We start from the raw sequence: 20,031 nt of genomic DNA, 5'->3' as shown, positions 1-20,031 counted from the left end.
ACATCTCAAGTAAAAAACTCTTTATGAATGCACTTGCCTAGACCTTTAAAGTATAAATGCAACTTCTTTTTTCAGTTTTGCTGCTCCCTTTATATCATACAATAATAAACCAGTCATAGCCATTAAGTATGAGAGGGCCCCCTCTATCCTGGGAAAAATCTGATACACAGAGAATGTGTCAACAATTTGAAATAAACATAAAGACGGAGAAGAAATATACACAAGTTCATTTTCCACCGAGTTTCCTTATTATTAGCTGCAGTTTTTTGGTTCTATGTTGGCTGATTATCAAGCACATTTATTTCTACTGGTATTCCTCACAATACCAAAACAGTTGGGGTGTCAGCCCATCTCACTTTGTTACACAGTCAAGCTCAAAACAATGCCCCGTCCTTTAAATCTTTTATCCAGCCAAAATCTCTCATGAATAAACAATGGGGTAAACTGTATTTCCTTTTCCTTTTAATTAAACAAGGGGCTGTTGAGGAGAGAGCTATCTTCTCTGTAAATTTGGGAAGATCTCCACGGCACAGATGATGAAGTGGCAATGCTGTTTCAAATTTAATACTGGTGTCACTCCACATGATGTTCATAATACATCACACGGTGGCTGCCTCGCACAATGACAGTGAATGCTTGGAGTTGTCACATGAAATGAGATCCAGCATTTGAATACAAAACACCCCAGCAATGATCGCTTAGATTCTTCATGAATAACTTCAATCATTAGTCTGCTCTTAATACTCCTCTAGAGTAATAAATCTCAACAAATTTAAAATTATTATATTGACCCCTAAAATCAGATTTAAACAGCTTGTACTTTTCTGAATTCTAAGCACAGCTTTAAACAACAAAGCAATGTTTGTCAAAATGGAGATTACCAGATCAGGATTGGTCTTATTTTTGATCTAATCTCATAATTACTGCTTAACTGCATTCACTTTACATATGTTCACAGACAAGACACCCACATAAAAAGGCCCATCAGGTCAAAAAAACCCAGAATGTTTAAACTTTATCAGCCCATTCAATGGCATTTATCAGTTGTCAGCCGTAGCATAGATTTGATGTAGAATGGCCCAACTCTACATCCTACATCACGTAGCTGTTACATCACTTAACCTTCTGTGTTTGTAATTTGACATAAAATGTACTTTAATCTTTGTCTTGTTAGGGTGAAGAGTCAGTCAGGATGTAGAGGTGCAGTGTGCTGGTTGAGGATACTTGTTTGGTGTTGCACAAGGCTGTTCATAAGAAGCTGGGACACACTCCTTGACCCCATGGGAGCTTGGGTTATGACACATGTGCAATATAACTGGAGCTGTGATATTGGAGGGTTACAGCAAACAGCGCTAGAAATAAGTTGTCCTCTGAGGTAATGCACTATTTTTTGATTCCTTACGTATGCTATGCCCGATAAAACTTTTAGGTATACTCAGTTTGATGGTGGCTGGTATACAATATAGTGTTTGCATGGAGAAAATATTTGTTTATGGTCTTTTATAACTGACTTTTTTTGACATCATTTGAGACCGTGACTTCTCTTCTTTTGACCTACCTTGGTGTTGCAGAAACACTAAAATTTAGGCCCTCCTATTAAAGGAAAAGCCCCACTAATACCATGTTCCCAGAAAAATAAGTGTAACTTGTTTTTTCCAAACACAGGTTAACTTGCTAAATACTGAATTCCCACTGCCAGTGAACACCACACAAGTCTGCCTTTCTGTCAGCTTTTGTTTGTGTATTGGTTGTTTTGTTGGCGTGTTCATGCAATGTCACGGGCAGGCAGGAGAACAGGTAAACTGTAGACAGCAGCAGGAGCAGAGGTCAGAGTCTCTTTTAAACTCAGTGCAGACTAATTTGGATTGGTGTTCTAGCGCTGCTTAGACAGAGGGTAATTAGCGATGGCACGTCATCGCATCTCGCCAGTTAAGGAGCTGAAATTACCAGGTTCACCCAGGTGTTGTTATCCCATCAATGACGATTGAAGCCGGAGGCGATAAAAATCTGAGTCTACTAAAGAGTCATTTGACCCGGGCGTGACTGCCGATCGAAAGCATTCTCATTGCATTAAAAAGCCAGATGTTAGTGAGTGTTAGCGTGTTTTTTGTGTAGTGGGAACGAGGCTTAAGTGTCCCTTTCTAACATCACTCCATCATCACTTTCAACATTAACAGTGATCCTAAGCCTGGTAAAAATGTCAAGTAAGATACATCAGTTTACCTTGTTTCCAGAGGCACATTGCTACCCAGCACCCAGCTGTCTTGCAGCGGGACGCTCTCGGGGGGCGTGGTCTGCAGCTCGGCTGGTGATTGGCCGGCCACAGGGGCCGGGCTTCCAGTAGGAGGAGTTAGCTGCCGCGTTGAATTCAGTGATTGGCCAGCGTGGTGCGTGGAGCCCAGGGATTGGTTGAGGGCTGTTACTGAGGGCTGCAGGCGGTGAGGGGGAGGTACCGGAGGCAGAGCGGAGCCGTGGTGATTGGATGGTTGCTCTGTCAACAAAAGAGGAGAAGTAGATTTAGAGGGATGCTTGTCTTTATACTGCATTTACTTAAAAACTTTATCTCATCTTCATCCTGTACAAGGCTATGGGGTAAATATTTTATTAAAAGAAAATACTGAAAGAAAGCCATCTGAAAAAGACAGGCGGCAATTCTTAGCTCAGCTCAGCTCCCTCCTGCATCTCACGTTGCCCTGTCTGGAACATATTGGAGTTTTTTAGTTTGTTGCGGAGCCGTCATTGGTATCTGGGCTGTTTAGCATTTATTTCAGAGAGAAAGTGGTTTTGTCCTTAAGGACCTGTCCCTTCAAATCATGAACAGACATCTGCATAGTTAGAGGGAGAAACTCCATCACTTCAGATTACACATCATCATCCAATCAAACACATCTGTAAGAACACATAATTGCCAGTAAGTCAGCTGGAGAGTGAGAAATGGACTATCACACACTGTTTATCAAAGCGAATATGAATTCCTGTCATGCAGTAATTGGCAGAAATCTAACTACGGTGCCTGTAGCAGCTCAACCTGTTGAGACATTACCGGTGATTGTTCTTAGAGTCAGACAGTCCGTCTAAACGTATCAGCCCTGAGGCTACAGATGGACAGATTGAAGATGCCGAGGACGATCAAGAGCGGCATTTTCTCTATCAAGATAGTGTTAATAATATAAAATGTTAAAATAAAAAAATGATCTAACTTTGACTTACATATAGTGTTTGTATGTGTAGAAGTTTTGTCCCTGTGAAATGTGTTTATGTTTGACTGGTTGTTCTAAATGTCTATTAACCCTTTGAAACCTGGAGACACACCACTTTTCTTGTGGGCAGGGAAGCAATGAGGAATTTAGTGAGAAATGTTTCACAAATTGCAAGAAATCAGTGTATTTAGAAAAATATTTTTCAAAAGGTAGAGAAAAATGTCTAGGGAAAAAAAGCTAAGGAAAAACTATATTGAAAATTATGTTACAGATTTTAAAGATTTTCTGGTAATTCTTTATGTCCTTTTTACTAACTCCTTGCTATTTTTTTGGGTCATTTCTTCTATTTCACTGCCCATTGCCTTTTGTCCATGTTATTGAAGAAAAAAATAAAAAATAAAAAATCAAGCCAGTTTGCTCAGGTTTCAAAGGGTTTACTGACTGCAAACTGGGTTTTCTCTTAATCCTGGTTAAATTTGCATTAACAAGTTCAAACACACCATCACCATGTCCTCTCTTTTATAGTCTGCTTTCTTCCAGCTGAGCTCTGAACTGCCATTCCCTTGAGCAAACAACCACCAGCAGGGTCAGGTGTTCAGTATCATGTATTTCTCATTTACTGGCAATGTCAGATGAGATTTAAATCAAATGTATCATTGAGATTAAGAAATGCCATGAAAATGCGATTATTCTACTCTCTTGACAAACACTTGTTGAATCTCGATGCCATGTTCATTTTATACATCATCTGAGACAAACATATGAAAGCTGGTATCTGTCAAATTCAGCGTTTACTGACTGTGGTCTTGGATGTTAACCACTATGTAAATTTCCTTGCGGTGTATGGGCCGGTCAAGGCTGGTGAGAATTGCAACCCAATGCTGCACTTGGCTCAGCCAGGCTGAATACTGATCAGTGATTGGCCTTCACAAAACCCTGCTTCGTTTTTGTAAAAATATTTGTTCAAAGTTGACCCGGCTTCAACTTTTCCCCGCTGTTTTTTCCCCCAGTGCTTTTTGGCTCCTTTTCTGTCCTCAGGGTGCTCTGAAGGAAATGAATGGCAATGCTGGTATTTGATTTGCATAAAGAGCATCACGTCTCCATTTCCCAGCCCTGCTGTTATTCATTCTCCACTGCCCTCACTGGAGAAAATAGAAAGCAAAGAGAGAAAAGAAGGGATATGTGCAGGATCGGTAGGGTGGGCTAGGGAGGGCTTTTTTGTTTGTGGAGGAAGTGCTCATTTTCTCCCTCTCTTTCTATGTCTCTCTCGCTCTCTCTCTTTCTCTCCATATGCTGTTTTGCCGGCTTAGTAATTGCTCCACTTATGCAAACCTTCAAGGCTAAATGTTGAAAGTCACACACACAAACACACACAACCACACGCAAAGTCAGGATTTCTGGATGAGTGTTCAGGCATCATTAACAAGCCACATCTGTGTGTCATCACTGCAAATGTATATCTAAACACCTTTTATTCACTCAGATGCTGAAAAAGCAACACAAAACGCACACATTACTGTGGGTACCGTTTGACTAATAAGAAATCTCAATGAGAGGAAGGCAGGGAGATTTATCACTCTGTGCCTGTAGAGAGTGGGGGTTCGAACAATTTGTAGCACGGAGAACAGACTCTTGATTCAGACTGCAACCATCAAAGTACAGCGGCATTCAGTTGTGCCATTCGCTACATGTTCTCAAATAGGCATAACTATCTCTGTCATGTTTTTTTTTCATGAAATAGTCAGTAGTAATCCACAACAAAATTACATGCTTATTATGCATAAAGTATTAGAATGATAAACTATAGAAATAAAATATGAAATTAATAATTTCTTACTTTCTTTGATATTTAGAGAGATGCAGATATGCAATGATGATTGCTGTGCATAGACTGTAAAAAGAGTTCTGCACTTCGCACCCCGTGTGTTGTTTTTTTGGAGCCAGAAGTGGCCATAATTAGAGATTGGAGCTGTGGTTATGTTATAAAAAAGCTTTAAAGACCAAAACTGTTTTTTCTAAGGGCTGTAAACATGCTTATTTCTGCTGTAAAGTTGGGCATTTTAACATGGGGTTCTATGGGGACTGCCTCTGTTTTAGAGTCAGCCTCAAGTGGCCATTAGATGAACTTCAGTTTTTGGCACTTAACGCATTGGCTTTGAATTTCAGCCTCTGAGGTAGCAGCTTGTTGCTGTGCTGTGTGATGTATGTTGATGTTGTCCAGCGTCAAGTCTGTATTTGATCACGATTCAATAAACGAACGATAGCCCCAACGAGGGCCCACTGGCACAGCGTATATTTTTCCTTGTGTGTGTGAGTCCAAATTGTGTAATTAACATTCAGGGAAAAGTTACACCATGCACAGACCAACTCTTTTAATGAATATTCTTATGTTTTCTCAACTTGTGATTCTAGATGTATCACTTTAATGCTCAGATCACAGAAAAATGCAGTGTGAAAAAAAACAGAATTCACACTCATACAAATGGCAGTATTTAAGTTTTGTCATCAGGGCACTCTTAAAAGCTGCTGAGCCTTTACTGAGGAATAAGAACCATAATGCTCAGGATGATGTCGTAAGAAAGACAAATTTAAAGCTAGAAAAGCACTGAAAGAGCACAGTCCTTCGCCAAGGTCAAATGCCCTTTCTCACAATGTTATTGAAAGTGAAAAATAATTTGCATATCTGCACCATGATGTGTATCCATTATATATGTAATGGGTTCTTTGCTGGCCCATGCAACTCCATTTAACCAAGTTCGATGAAAATGTGATTTTTCAGTAACCCTGTTGACAAACAGAAAAACAAACAGAACAGAACATAACAGAAATTAAATGGTTAACATTTTGTGCTTTTTCATGTTGTAATGCGACTGAGATCCTGGTTATTTGTGGCTGTGAAGAGTCACAGCCTGCAGGGACAGCTACTGTGCCCCACCAAGTGACATCCAACTGGGACATGATGTCTCTCAAACAGCCGCCTCAAGCAGCTTTCCAGAAAAATACAGGAGTCATCAGTTCAGCCAGGACACTGACAGTGACAAGTATTTTCTAGCTGCCAACAAAAATCACCTGAGTGTTGCTGCTGTGACATTTTTTCTGTTTGGTAAACATGTCATCGTCTTTTGATGATGCTGTTATCTGGACCTGCATCACATGTGTAACATCTTTACACAGTCCGGTTTCATAAACGTCTCTTCCAAAAAAATGTGAAGTGTTAAAAATGGAGCTGACACAGACGTTATTTTAAGGTTTTGCTCTATATCAGCCAGTAAAGAGCTACACTTAGCCTTGAGATGCTTTGTGAAAATGGCCCCTGAAGTGTAACATAAATCATTTATCGTCATTTGCCAAAAAATTGGCACAATGTCTCAAATGCCTCTTGCCTGATTTGTATCCAAGATGTTCCTTTAGCGTAAAGTCAGTAATTTGTCATGGTTCCCGCAGTCATTACTCATGTAATCTCTAACACAGATGTCAATTTAGTTATTGATAATGTTCACAGGTACGAGCACGAAGAATTATCTGCCTGATATGTCCAGGAGAAAATGATCTAAGTAAATTCTGACCTGCATATGTTGAGAGTAAAGTCAATAAATCATTCACGGGCTATTAAAACGCAACATCATGCATGTCATGGTCACAGGTTCATCTTTTACAGTAAGATATGAAAGTTATATGACTGCAGCTCTTTGGTTTACACACTGAACCCACCAACTTAGTCATTAAATAGTTTCTTCCTCCCCTGCAGCTCTGCCAGGAAAAAAAAAAAATAAAACTAAAACTTATGTCTGTGAAACAACTTAACTTCACTTGATGTAAATACAAACTGAGAGTCAGTTCCATATATCGGCAAACTAATATAAGACAGACAAAGTGTAAGTTCGTTGAGTTCAAATCAATTTCCCCTCTGTATGCACCACGGCTGCAAATCAGAAAATAAGAGACTATTGTCTATAGCACCCATGTCCCAATTCCAGCAGGACAATAAACAATCAGGTCACAAACATGCACGCACACACAAACACACTAATCCCCACTTTTCTTCAATACACATTGGATTTTTCGGGGTCTTTGGAGCGTGTGTCTTATTTCAGCAGAATAAAAACTATCCAGATCTAGAAAAAAAAAAAAAGATAAGAGCGAGACGGAGTGAAGAGTGGAGGGCAACAGACCCTGAACAGGACAGGTAAAAATATGCAAATCAATGAGGAGAACAATGAGATCGGTGGAGTGAAAAGAGATGAAATTGTTGGTTGAGGTAAGCCACTTTCTTTCCTACATGTGGGAGGTTTTATTTTCTCCAGACGGTGTGCTGGTAGAATCCTTATACAGAAATTCAGCATAGAGTTTGAGCTATCTGCAGAGCTCATTTTAAAAATTAGCACTCAGAGGTAGTGTTAGTGGGTGCCACATCAAATAAATACAAGATTTGATAGCACAAAGCAGCATAATTAGTCAATAAAGTTCTACATTTGAAATATAAAAAAATCTGAAACGACTGAAATGGTTACTGACATTAATCCATGCTGCTGGTTCTATAAAAGGCTATGACAGCCCGGTGGCCGTGGGATTGTTAAATTAACGACTATGATATCTTAAAAGCTTTACGAAGGAATATAGGAGTTATACAGATGGGAACGTATAGTGCAAAAGGAAAGGGCTGTCTGACGGCAAGCTAAAGTAGTAACAATATTCCAAAAACAGCATCCAATTAGACTGCAGGGTTTTTTTCATATATTTGTGGGAGCCTGCCATGATAACATCCACCATCACGTTTGGATTTTCTTTTTTGGGGTTGGACTGTCAGTTACAAGCACTGTTGGAATACATATACTGATATATAAACTGTTTGGTTACACATTGCACCACACTCTCGGAGGTCAGATCAGCTCTGACAGGATCAGCTGATCTGTAATCCATTTCGTGACTCAGCTACCACGACACATAGATTCTAATTCTATAGGAACGCTGGACTGATATTGTTTTTTTTTTTAGTAAGGCCTTTCTGAAGTGGCTAAAACACGTTCTGTTGAAAACCCTCATCCACATTAATGCTGGCCGAGCTTCTGGGGTGCTAATCCCATCTGTTTCTGCGAACAGAGAGCATGCTGAACGCAATCTACTGTATGTAATGCACTGACGGTAGATAAGTACCTTATACAACCCCACTTTATTAATTCTGAACTATCCCTTAACAAACCCTTAACAAATGAGCATGTTATGTTTTAAAAGAAAGATTCCCTGTAACATCATCTAGCAAATACAGTATGCCATACTTATAGAAGGACTGCATTTAGCAGGATTTAGATTTGTGATATTCATGCTCCTAAAATTAATTTGGAGAACTTTCTTGCCAGAAGTGCAACTGATTTCTTTTTAAATTATTTTTTTAAAATATTTTTTAAATATCAAATTAACATTGCTTTATCTTAGAATTACAATTTAGTAAACACTCTCTGGCATGTGCCTTTTTTCTTTGTACACTATTGAACAATAGACAGCTGGAACAGATACTATTAAAGCCCCCTTATAATAATAGCACACACACACACACACACACACACACACACACACACACACACACACACAAACAGCACACACAGCACACACAGCACACAGGTCACTTCCACCAAGATTAATTTTGAACAAAATCCATTACCAGAACGTATTTGGTCAAATGAGCTTTTAAAATTAATTCCAACTCCCTCAGTCAAAGTAAAAAATCCATGCACAATCAGAGCTGAGGAGAGGCTGAAGTCCTCTGCGTCAGCTCCCAAAACAAATCACAGTGTGGAGAAAAATAATGGACTCAACTACTTTACAGCTCCAATTTCCTGATTATAAAACACAAGTATCTGTCAGGCATCTCATTTATTAAACATGTGGTTTAAATGCTGCTTAGTCTTTGAAAGCCATTTCTGTGATTTTTTTTTTGTTTTAAATTTGACTGAAGCTCATAGTAGAGGATTTGGTGTTTCACCCTGACTTTTGGTGCATCACACAAAAATATTTAATAACAAGTGATAAACGTGATAAAACAAAACTAACTGTATCAGAATATATTCATACATCTGTGTGATGAAACAAAATGTCTCATCAAGGTTAGGTAAATGAATTTACATATAGATCAACAAGTGTTTTTTTAAAATATATTGATATGTTCTGGGATAAATTCATCATAAAGTGATGCAGAAAAGGCACAAATTTCTGAATAAAAAAATAACCAAAAATGCGAGAAAAAATGGTGCTTGATGCTCAAAATGTCCTGGGGAAGGACTCCAAACCCCCCCTCTTAATATGGCTCCCCCAAAATGTTGAAACAAAACTAACGCCCTTGCAGTATTTCATCTTAGTTGTCAGATTTTATGAAACTGACACCACAACGCAGTGAATAAATACATATTTCAAGATTTTTGCCTTTGTTATGGGTATGTTTTTCTTCTTCAGTTTCCACCATAAATTGATACAGAAAAGGCAGAAATTGGAGGATAAAAATTCACCAGAATGCAGGAAATGAAGTGTTTGATGAAACTGACACCACAATTATACATAATTCTTGATTTCTGCCTGTTTTGGGATGTATTTTCTTCTTCAGTTCGACATCTTGATGTATCATAGATGAATGTCTTACAATATATGTAAGTATGGCAGAATCGGTGTATCGTGATACCATCGTTATCCTAGGCAACGTATCGCGATAGTTACTCTGTAATTCCCTCCCCTACTGACCAGCACTATCAGTTTTCTTCTTGGTGAAAGTAAAAGGCAAGTGTCGGATATACTGGCTGTAAAAATCTGAATGATGATGCTTAATCAAAGGGGTGGCTTAATGCAAAGCCTGAGTCAACCAGCTGTCAGACTGCTGTCCTGCATATGAAGTAAAGAACACATCTTGTGCTGTATGTTCATTGACTGCTTCCATTCACAGCCTCTCTGATGCTGCAGGGAGATTGTGACTGTTAAATGGCCACTGATCAGAAACATTCCTTACAAGTGCTCTTTGAACATACCAGTTATCTCTGTTTTTGGAAGTATTCTTCTTCTTGTGATCTAAATTAACTTTATCTTCCGAGCCAGTGTTCTCATTCCACCCAAAGGTGTCTTGGAAACGAAGATTAGCAGCACTCTTTTATATGTCAGTCATGCAAAAATGACATCCCACTGGGAGAAAAACATTATCTGCATATGAAATGATTATCTAACTGTGGTGTCCTGTGGTTGCTCTGTCGGCACTCTGCCTTTGGTCATAGGCACACCACGGCACACCAGTGCCAAAATCAGATGGTCTAACTCTCCCTCTCATTGCTTAATTACATCCCAGAGGGACTTTGCTGTGCACTTGAATCGTCAAGTGAAGAAACACACTGTACGATGAGCTGACAGGAGATTTTAGAAAGAAAGAATAAAAAGGAAGCCTTACTGATGGTGAAAACCATGCTTCTATGATCCTCCTGAAAATGCTGTCACTGTACACAGTCACCACACTGTAGTTACAGTACGGCAGGACAAATGTTTTGTACCAAATGCGTGAACCCCTTAGGCATGATTTTACTCCAGAACGTGACTGCGAAGTTCACGCACAGAGTTCTCCTTCAGCGTGATGGAGTGATGTGTGCACAGTAAATTGTCAGCTCAGTGGAGCAGTGAGGTGAGGTGTGGTTGAAGTAAGAGGTTATTTGTCAAAGGTGGTGCGATGATAAACTTCACGATTTCTCTCTGCCTCCGTACAGGTACGTACATAAGTTGATCGCTCTCTCTGTTCTTGCACAGCACTTATTTTCTCTCTGCATCTCTGCCTTCCTTCTCTCGTTCTCATTATCTTATGAGCCAAGTCAAAAGTTAGACATTTCCCATGTCAGTGTTTCCAGGCTTTTGTTTCATTTTGTTTGGTCTCGACTCAGATTTCAGTGTAAACTCAGAAAAAGCAGTACTCTTATCTGAAAAGATCATTTGCAGCACAATGTGTGTTTGATGTGCAGTCTTTGGAGTATAGAGCCATGGGGAACTTCTAAAAAAGGAGAAAAGTTTTGGAAAGTTTTGCTTTGATTTTTTTTGCTGTTTTTAAGATAGCACTGTTTTCAGCTGTTTCTTTTGGTGTGTGTCATAATAGATCCTGAATAACTCGTAGGCGTAGGCCAGAGAGAAAATATGACAAGCAGCAACAAATGTATAAATGTAGAGTAAATAAGTAATGAAGTGAAGTCGAGAAGAAAATAAGCATATCGCCACTAATATCACCACTACTGAACACAAAAGTTCTAATGGCACGTCTAAAATGTTAATTTGCTAAAAAAAAATGGTGAAAACAAACCAATGGGACTATAAAGAAAGGGAGGCCAATCGAAGCTCAGGTCAGGGTTTGTGTTAAATTCCATCATTGTTGATAGAAAATTGAACAAGTAGAGAAGAAAAGAGTGTACAAAAAGAACAAGAGGTGACAGGAGAAGTCAGTTAAAAGTTTCAGAATTGTCAATGGTGTTTGGACGAGGGGGACAAAGAACAACAAGGACTGAAAAAGAGGCAAAGCAAGAGGCAAAGGCAGAACAAAAGACAAAAGAAGAGACAGAGGGGGCAGGACTGAGAGATTTTGAGGGGGAACGAGAGACGAGAACAGAGAATAGATCCCGGAAAAAAGTAAAAGGCTCATCGACATAGTGAAAGAGGTCAGTAGAAGAGTTAAGACTCGTGGTTCTTGAAGCGTGAAAACTCATTCCACCTCTGGACTCCTAGCAAGGTGAGGGGAGTGAGGAAGGCCTCTATCCCCAGCCACAGGCCGCCTTTGTGGGGCATGTAGGTGCAGAGTGCCCCTCTATGCTCAATGACCCACACCAGAGAAAGAAAAAACAGAGGAAAGAGAAACAGAGGGCTGCAGAGATATTTTGAAGGTGGGATAGTTTCATCTAGAAATGCTTTCTAATACGCTGCAAAGAAAAGATCAAGGATACTATGCCTCTGCTATTTTACGTCAGGTGTTTTCAGCCAGTGCCAAATTACACAGAGGGCAGGCTGTACTGTATGTTTTAGGAGGTAAAACACTGGGTGAGAAGTTCACAGTTTTGTACCACAGATAGACTCTAGCACTGAGACAAAAATGTCTGTGTGATGTCATTTCTAACAGCATGAATTCTTATGAACCAAAAACCCAGAGTGACTGAAAGCTAAAAAAAAAAGAATGGTAAAAAAAATACTTTCCCTGCAACTGGCACAAAGCACACTAATTCACAAAAACTGACATACTGTCAAGCAATCAATGTGCTCAATAACAAAGTTGTTCTAATAAAAGGTAAGGTAAAAGTACAGTTAGCAGATGGAGTCTGGTGGTCACTCTTTGCAGTCAGGAAGGACTTTAACTGAAATGAACTGCCATAGATTCTGTCTGACCTTTCTGAGATGATTCTTCTTCTTCAGAAAAACACTCAGACTCTTCTCTGTCATGAGGCCTAATGCACTATACCAGCAAGACATAACATTACGCTTCAACTGCTGGCTGCATCAGATATGACAAGAAGTTACTATGGCAACCATGTCTCCTAAAAACATACTGCATTACCAAACAGATAACAATGAAACGTTAATATTAAACATCATCACCAAAGGAAAAATGCTCTGTCAGCGCATTTCATTTGTTTCCCCAAATGTGGTGTTTTGTGCTCACGTCACAGTGCTTTGCTGCACCAGCCAGACAACAACATGATCGACAGAAGTCACATTTCAGCCCTTAATGTGAGTGTATTTATTAAATGCCACACTCTATGCCGTGTCCTAGCAAAATTGATGTAATAACGCGTACATAGGACACGAACTCAAACCTCTGACGTCAAAGAAGTCCTATACTTTATTGTATTGTACATTTCAACCTCCTGAGTTCAGTGTACTATTTAAACTTCATCCTTTATAAATTGGAGAAAAAAACAGCAAATGTACAAGTAATCCAGGCAGTATATTTGTAAAACACAGAAAAGTTATTTCACAGGGGAAACTTTTTTTTTAGTAACTCCCAGTCCCCTCCACGTACTGATAATTAAGTTAGCTCATATATCACATCACTTTAGAGACATTGATATGACACATATGCACAAACATGCACATGTAACTTTTTTGTGGTTTGCACGAACATACAATGCCAACATTTTCTTCTGGAAGTTTGGAATTGTTGCCTCTAAATCTTGTCTTCCATTTTTTTTCCATGATTAATTATAAAAGATGCTGGCAGACTTACTATGCTATTACCTTTTTTTCAAGCAGAATAAACTTGTGAAGTCTCTCCCTAACAATCAGCTTCTTCAGAAATCTGCATCCATGTTTTAAATGAACAAAAAAGGGAGCACATAATTTTAGTCCTGGCTAAACTGCTCTATGTCACTGGGAATCTCAAATATTTTTGAACTCTTATCGGATTCTGGCCTTCATAGGCGAATCTCTGGTAGCCTCCAGCCCTTCAAAAGGCCTCAGGCCCAGGGTCTTCTGTTGCTGCTGATCTGCTGCTCATGTACAACCACATCAGGGAGAAGGTGTGATGCAATGGTCAAAAGTCTGGAGCGCGCTCTCTTACGATATTCAGAAAGAATGGACTGTGGATAGTTTGTATCACTGCTGAAAACAGCCATCATATTTCACTTGTGTATACTAGCACTGCAGTATCTTCTATTATTGTACTATATCTTTGTACTTTTCTTGTATTGTTTGTCTCATTTTTCTGTCTTCTTAACTTAGTGCACTTTGACCACCCGAGCTACATTTTCTGTATGAAAGGTACCTTCCAACTGAACCATATTATTATTAATATAAACAGCATATGGGGAGTTCAATATGACCTGGAAAAGGGGCAGGAAAACAAAGGATTGAACTAGTGGGGAAACTCCCTGAGAGCTGTGAGACCCTTCAATACCTTCTTTGTCATCTGGGCGAATTGCAAAACCTGAATTGATTAAGTGAAAGTACCGTGTGTATCTAACAAGGAGACGAGCTCTGAACCTCTGCTGAAAATTTCAACTGGCACTCGAGTCAACTGCAGATGAGCTAAAACACACACGTTTCTCTCTCTCTAAAACTTTTGTCAATTTACTTGAGGAAAAATTTGAATGCAGCACTTTGACCTTTAACACAATATTTCTGCACTGTACTATTGCTACTTTTACTGAAGTAAAAGATCTCAGAGTGTGTTGTGGTGGTGCTTCTTCTCTCCACTTCCCCCCAGTAGCTCCTGTTCCTGAATTCCTGTGCTGTAAAATTGGTGTTTACATGGCCGCTGCAACTGACAATACAAAACCCTTTTAAAGAGAAAGAGACGGCATGAGAAGGTGGGGGTGGGGGGGGGGGGGAGGGGGTGGACAAGAGTGAAGACCCAGAGAAAGAAACAAAAAGTGACATGTGTGAAGGTATTAAGGCAAAGTGAAAGGGAAAGGAAGAGAAAGCATGAAATGAAAACATGAGATGCAGCAAAGACAGAAAGGACAGAGTGTGAGAGAGGAATGGTAGCAAGTCACAGTGTTTCGACAACAACAGGTCAGCCCAGACTGACAGTTAGCACTCGGAGACCTTTTTAACGGCAGCATTAGCATCGCAGTAATCCTCTTAGACACAAGCAGCCATGGGAAGGGATTTCACTATATGTAATTAAAGGAGTCATTTAAGCTAAAGTAGTATATGTTTGATTAAAAGAAGAAAGTGGGGGCACATTTCAAAGTATTTACCCTGGTCAATTTCTGGTGCTATTAGACATTTTTTCCACACTGGAGTCAAAACTTTAGAGTTTAGTGTGAGATTTTGTTAACTGTGACCTCCTTGGAAATACTCTGAAATTTACAAATTATGTTAAGTAAGTAAAGTGACTTCACATGGACAACAACAGAAGACATATCCACGGTTTCGACCCGGAAAACACGGCCCAGAATAAAAATAAATTAAGTTACTGCAATTTACCAAAAAAGGGAGACAAAAAGTATGCTCTGCCATTAACATAGCAGAAGCATATCTTTCTGTGACTTATATTATTCCTATGCAAGAGCTAAAAATACTAAAACTCAGACACACTAATAATATAATAATTAATTTCTTGATTAAAATATTATCTATATTTTAATCTGGGCTGATTGGATTTTAGTTGCAGCATGATTAGCATGCCTGCAGCACAGAGTCCTGTCATTGGCTGGGACCCAAAAACATAATAAACAAGGTCAGCTTTCTGGTGTCAACTTTGTACAAACTGAGTCAAATTTTAATGCTGTTTGTAGCCTATAATGACTAATGCATGAGAAAAATAGCATAGAGGTCACTTTCCGAGGCAATCACACTTTGTCCTTTTGGAAATGAAATTCAATACATTGTCTCCTCTACGGCTAAGTGTGAGTGAATCCCTCCAAAGACAGCTGGACCAATAACAGCTGAACCTCCACGCTATGTCTTCCTTGCATTCTAAAGACCACAGGTTTATTCATACCAGCACACAGGCTTCATGGGTAATACGGTTCTCAACACAATCTGAAAACAGCTACCTCCCAAAGCTAAAGCCTAACTGATTTTCAACATTTACATCTGAAAGTATATGTTTCTCCACTTCATCAGTGACCACATTAACATGCACAAAATATTCTGTTTTTATACGCAGCCCTGCATACTCTGATTAATGTGCCCTAACATGCCCTTTTTTCACATTCAAAATATGAAAAAGGGTAACGATGGGATCTGCTGGTGCCATTTTGTTTTTTTTTGTGTCAATATTGAATTTTTAATATAGTTTTTGATCAGTGGCAACTTGTTTGAACATACAAACACAGTCGCCCTCTTTTATTCATTTCACCACCACCTTGAAAAGTTCGGCATTATGATATTTATCCCCAAACCTGTTGATATCCAAGTCTTTATGATGTTTAAAAGAAGGCATGTTTCTGCCTTTCAAGCAGAAATGTGGGCTTTTATTTTGGGCATGCAATAGCCTGTGCATCACAAACTGCAGTAAAAACTCCAGCTGAGACACATATTCCAAATTATGCTCCTAAATCCCGAATAAGACTGGCTGATCCCACATTTTTTTATCGGAAAATTTTACATTCTGAATAGGGTCTGATTTGGAAAATCCAAAGGGAATATGCTGTTTGCATGAACTGTGTCAAATTCAGAATACTGACAATGTCTTTTTTGTCTTCAGGAGAACACTATCCATATTTGATGAAACACAAGGCTCAAATACGATATAAATAATACAATACAGTACAATAAAAGCAGAAAATCAACATTATTTCTTTGTATAGCAGCTAGTTGTGTCTGCCTGTCATTTGCCATTGTCACCGTGAAGAGGTGATGGACAAAGAACGTGAATGAATGAGGTCACGTCTAGCTACCAGTGGAGTAGTCCTACAGAAAAAAGGTAGTTGTACAATTAATGTAAAGTATCAGCTGAGTTAAGAGGATATATCCACTGCATGCTCCTGTCAGATAGAGACAGGCTAAAATGCAGTTTGATTCCAATAACAATAAGGTGAATTAAAACTTCGGAAAATAATGTTTTAACTGACTTTTGGTCTTTGATCTTAAAAAAAACTGTGATAATTACTAGGAAATGATCTCTGTCATAGAAAATATGCTATTAGACTTGGAGTCCAATATCCTTAATTTTAAAAATGATCCTTAATTGGTTGACTTGAGTCTTATCAGCTACTTCATGCTGTGGTAATGTGGCTAACACTTGTGCCAATAAAACTCATTTGGATGAGAATGGAGAAGCAAAGAGAGGGGTGGGACTTCCTAATGATAGTGATGGTAACAAAGACAAGAGATTAATGAAGCAAAGAAAGTGGAGAGATGAGGCATGCGATAGAAAAACGTATCAAAATCTGTTCTTTTCCGTCCTCTTTTTAAATTGATTTGGACAAAAATACAGGAGAACATTCCTCCTCTTCCCTCCAACGTATGTCTATTTTTTCCCATCACCTCCATCCTACTCCCGCCGTCCTCTTCATCTGACCCCCTCTCTTACTCTCCTATCCTCTCTTCCACTCAGTTATTTAGTATAGGCAGCTGCAGCCTTTTCAGAGCCTCTCATCAGTCCTCCACATTTCTCTCTCCTTATTGTAGCACCAGTGCACTGACCCCTCATGCACCCTCCCTTCCCTCTCTGTCTCCCTCGCCCTCATTCTCTCATTCATTTTCTCCTGCCAAGTCAGCTCTCGGTGCCCTGTCTCTCTCTCTCTCTCCCTCTATCCGTCCTTTTTTCTCTCCAGCTCTGGCCAAGTCGTTAATATGGAAGACTGTGTTCCTCTAAGCCACTGGGTCTTCCTTTGCTTTTTCTATTTTACTCTTTCATCTGTGTTCTCTCCTTTTTTGTCCTCACAGTCACCAGTTTTTTGATGCCCCACTCTTTGTTTTCATATTTCTATCACATTCCCCTCTTTGCTCTCCCAAAACTCTCAAAATCAAATTTGCTTTATTTGGGTTGAGTATCAGATGTACTACAATACTATTGAATCTCAATATCAACCAGACTACAAGTGCCAAGTGCTTTAATGATATGTTCACTATATAAAAAAAGTCTGGATGGAGTGAACATATTGACAATTTTGCCATTACAAAATGCTAAAATTAAAGGGGAGTTTCCTCATGGGACTCTGACCTCACCAGAAAAACCACTACATCTGTGTTGTCTTACAGCTATGGTTGCATTTTCTGACAAGCAGCCTTTTGCAGTCATGAGAACTCTGACAGTTCTCTACAGAAAAGTGAAAGTGATGGTCATTTTGGTAACACAACAGACAATAATAATTACTAACATAGAACTTATGACATTGTATTGCCAAAATGTATTTTGAGGATGCTGAGGTGGATGGTTGGGTATACAAATCTCTTGATTTTGACACCAGAGCCAGCAGTCAATGTCTTCTATTTATTTTTCGGCAGATCTTGACCTTTAGTAAATAGTTTCAGTTGCCTAAACTTAACCACGCCATAACCACAGAGGTGGAGGATCAGGAATCACTGTTAAAAATGCCTTTGTGGGGGCGTCAGTGGCTCAGTAGACAGAGCAGGTGCCCCATGTACGGAGGTTGAGTCCTTGCCGCAGCGGTGGCAGGTTCGACTCCAGCCTCGGCCTTTTGCTGCATGTCGTCCTCTCTCTCTCTCCCCCTTTCACAATTACTCTCTGTCCTATCCAATAAAGGCCAAAAAAGCCCCAAAAATATCTTAAAAAAATGCATTTGTAATGTCATGACAGTCATATTTGGAAAGCCATTGAGAATATTTCCATTGAGGTTTGGCAACTAGGCTTGCTGTGGTAGTCACTGTCATGGCGTTGGAGAGTGTCTGTCACACTAGTTTTTGTGCTGTGTCCTGCACTGTTGGCCTTCAGCGGCGTCTGAGACATCAAAGCCCGTTGGTGAATGAAATCACTCTGACTGGCAGTTCAGCTCAGTGCACGAGAGGTGACACGAAAGAAAGGAGAGCAAGAAAACTAAAGTCAAGAGGGCATGATGGCATATTCGCTAGAACATTTTAAATATGCTTTGTTCTTTCAGTCATCGGGTTGAGCTGTTGATGTCCTAACTGGTATCTAGCATCTCTGATCCGTCTTGTAAGTCTGTTGCTTTTCCTTTTTGAATAATGAATACGGACTACTGTTGCCTGCTAGTATGGAAAATTATGGCACCAAAAGTATGTGATGTTTGGCTGTTGGCTGTAGTCTTCGCGGTGTGTTCAAGTTCACTTTTTGGCTTAGACAAAGGCAATATGAGGTGGTACAAAATTAAGTCTTGGTTGCCACTCTTTACAGGCGGCTTGGAGTGTTTGGGCCTTCACATGCTGTGCAGGCACACATGATTACATAACTTCAATATGCTACAGTTTCTGCTCCATACAGCAAAAGCAGCAGAATCACCGCACAAAGTAGCCAAGAGAAGGAATTCCCTAATGACGTTAAAGACTATGGAGAGATGACCGACTAACAAGCAAGGATTTGGTGTCAAAGCGAAAAGCAAAAGCAGCTATTAGGCAAAATTTCTGATATAAAACCAATGGAGTCGGTTGCATCGCTAAAAAAGTTTGAGGTGTGCAGCCTGTCACCTGCAGCTCTTCATTTAACAGCTCACTGTGACTGCTTCTTCTTGTTCAATTGCGTCTTGGAATATTTCAAACTGATCCGCTTTTTTTTGTGGTCACATTTTTGATTAATAATAGCAGTAATGCTAATCTTACGGAAAAACATAGCATTTCTTGCGATTAGTTCATACTAAACGTCAACTCATTTCACTGTTTTGACAGTTCAGTGCTTTCAGTGTGAAGCTGCAGCAGTAGGAAATGTCCAGTTTGCTTTTGCTAATTTAATATAGCGATCTACATCACAGAATGACTTTTCTTTTTTGTCCCGTATCATCTGTAACACCATTGTTGTCATGAGTAACCTAAATATTAATTTCATCACTGTCGCATCCCTATTGGCAACATGTTGGCAAATCACTGAAAGAATAAGAAGGCTGCATTTAAAACCATCACATTCAATTTTTGACTAACAGAACCATGTCCTTTGTACGATTACACTCAGTTCTGCTTTCAGTAATTGAGTCAAGGATTGTCTTTTCAAGAGTGACATATCTCAGAGCTTTTACTGTGTTGACTACAAGGTCTTGACTTGCTTGCCTCATCAATTTGAGCATTTAAGGAACGATTTAAAAAATAAATGTTCAGGTGAATCGTACACACTATTGACAACCGAGACAAACTTGTCTGTAATTGCTCTGCTTCCATTAGATGTGTGGTGGCAGGTTTGTTTTGACCTATTTTATTTGCAGCAGTGAGTGTGTTTCTTTCCAGACAGACGAGAACAGGCTTTCCATACAGACCCTGG

At 39.5% G+C, this 20,031-nt stretch overlaps 1 protein-coding gene across 2 annotated transcripts in view; it reads right to left on the bottom strand.

Moving 5' to 3' along the window:
- tenm3 (teneurin transmembrane protein 3) overlaps window positions 1–20,031 on the bottom strand; it is a 266,761-nt gene that overhangs the window by 147,956 nt on the left and 98,774 nt on the right. For both annotated transcript variants that reach the window (XM_042484304.1, XM_042484305.1), the window contains exon 6: window positions 2,224–2,491. In XM_042484304.1, coding sequence (XP_042340238.1) covers window positions 2,224–2,491 — 268 coding nt within the window. The remainder of the gene's footprint in view (window positions 1–2,223; window positions 2,492–20,031) is intronic.

Source organism: Plectropomus leopardus, chromosome 4 (assembly GCF_008729295.1).
Source record: "Plectropomus leopardus isolate mb chromosome 4, YSFRI_Pleo_2.0, whole genome shotgun sequence".
NCBI classification, from domain to species: domain Eukaryota; kingdom Metazoa; phylum Chordata; class Actinopteri; order Perciformes; family Serranidae; genus Plectropomus; species Plectropomus leopardus.
Note: the sequence above shows the minus strand (reverse complement) of the source record. Positions and strands in the feature narration are given on the sequence as shown.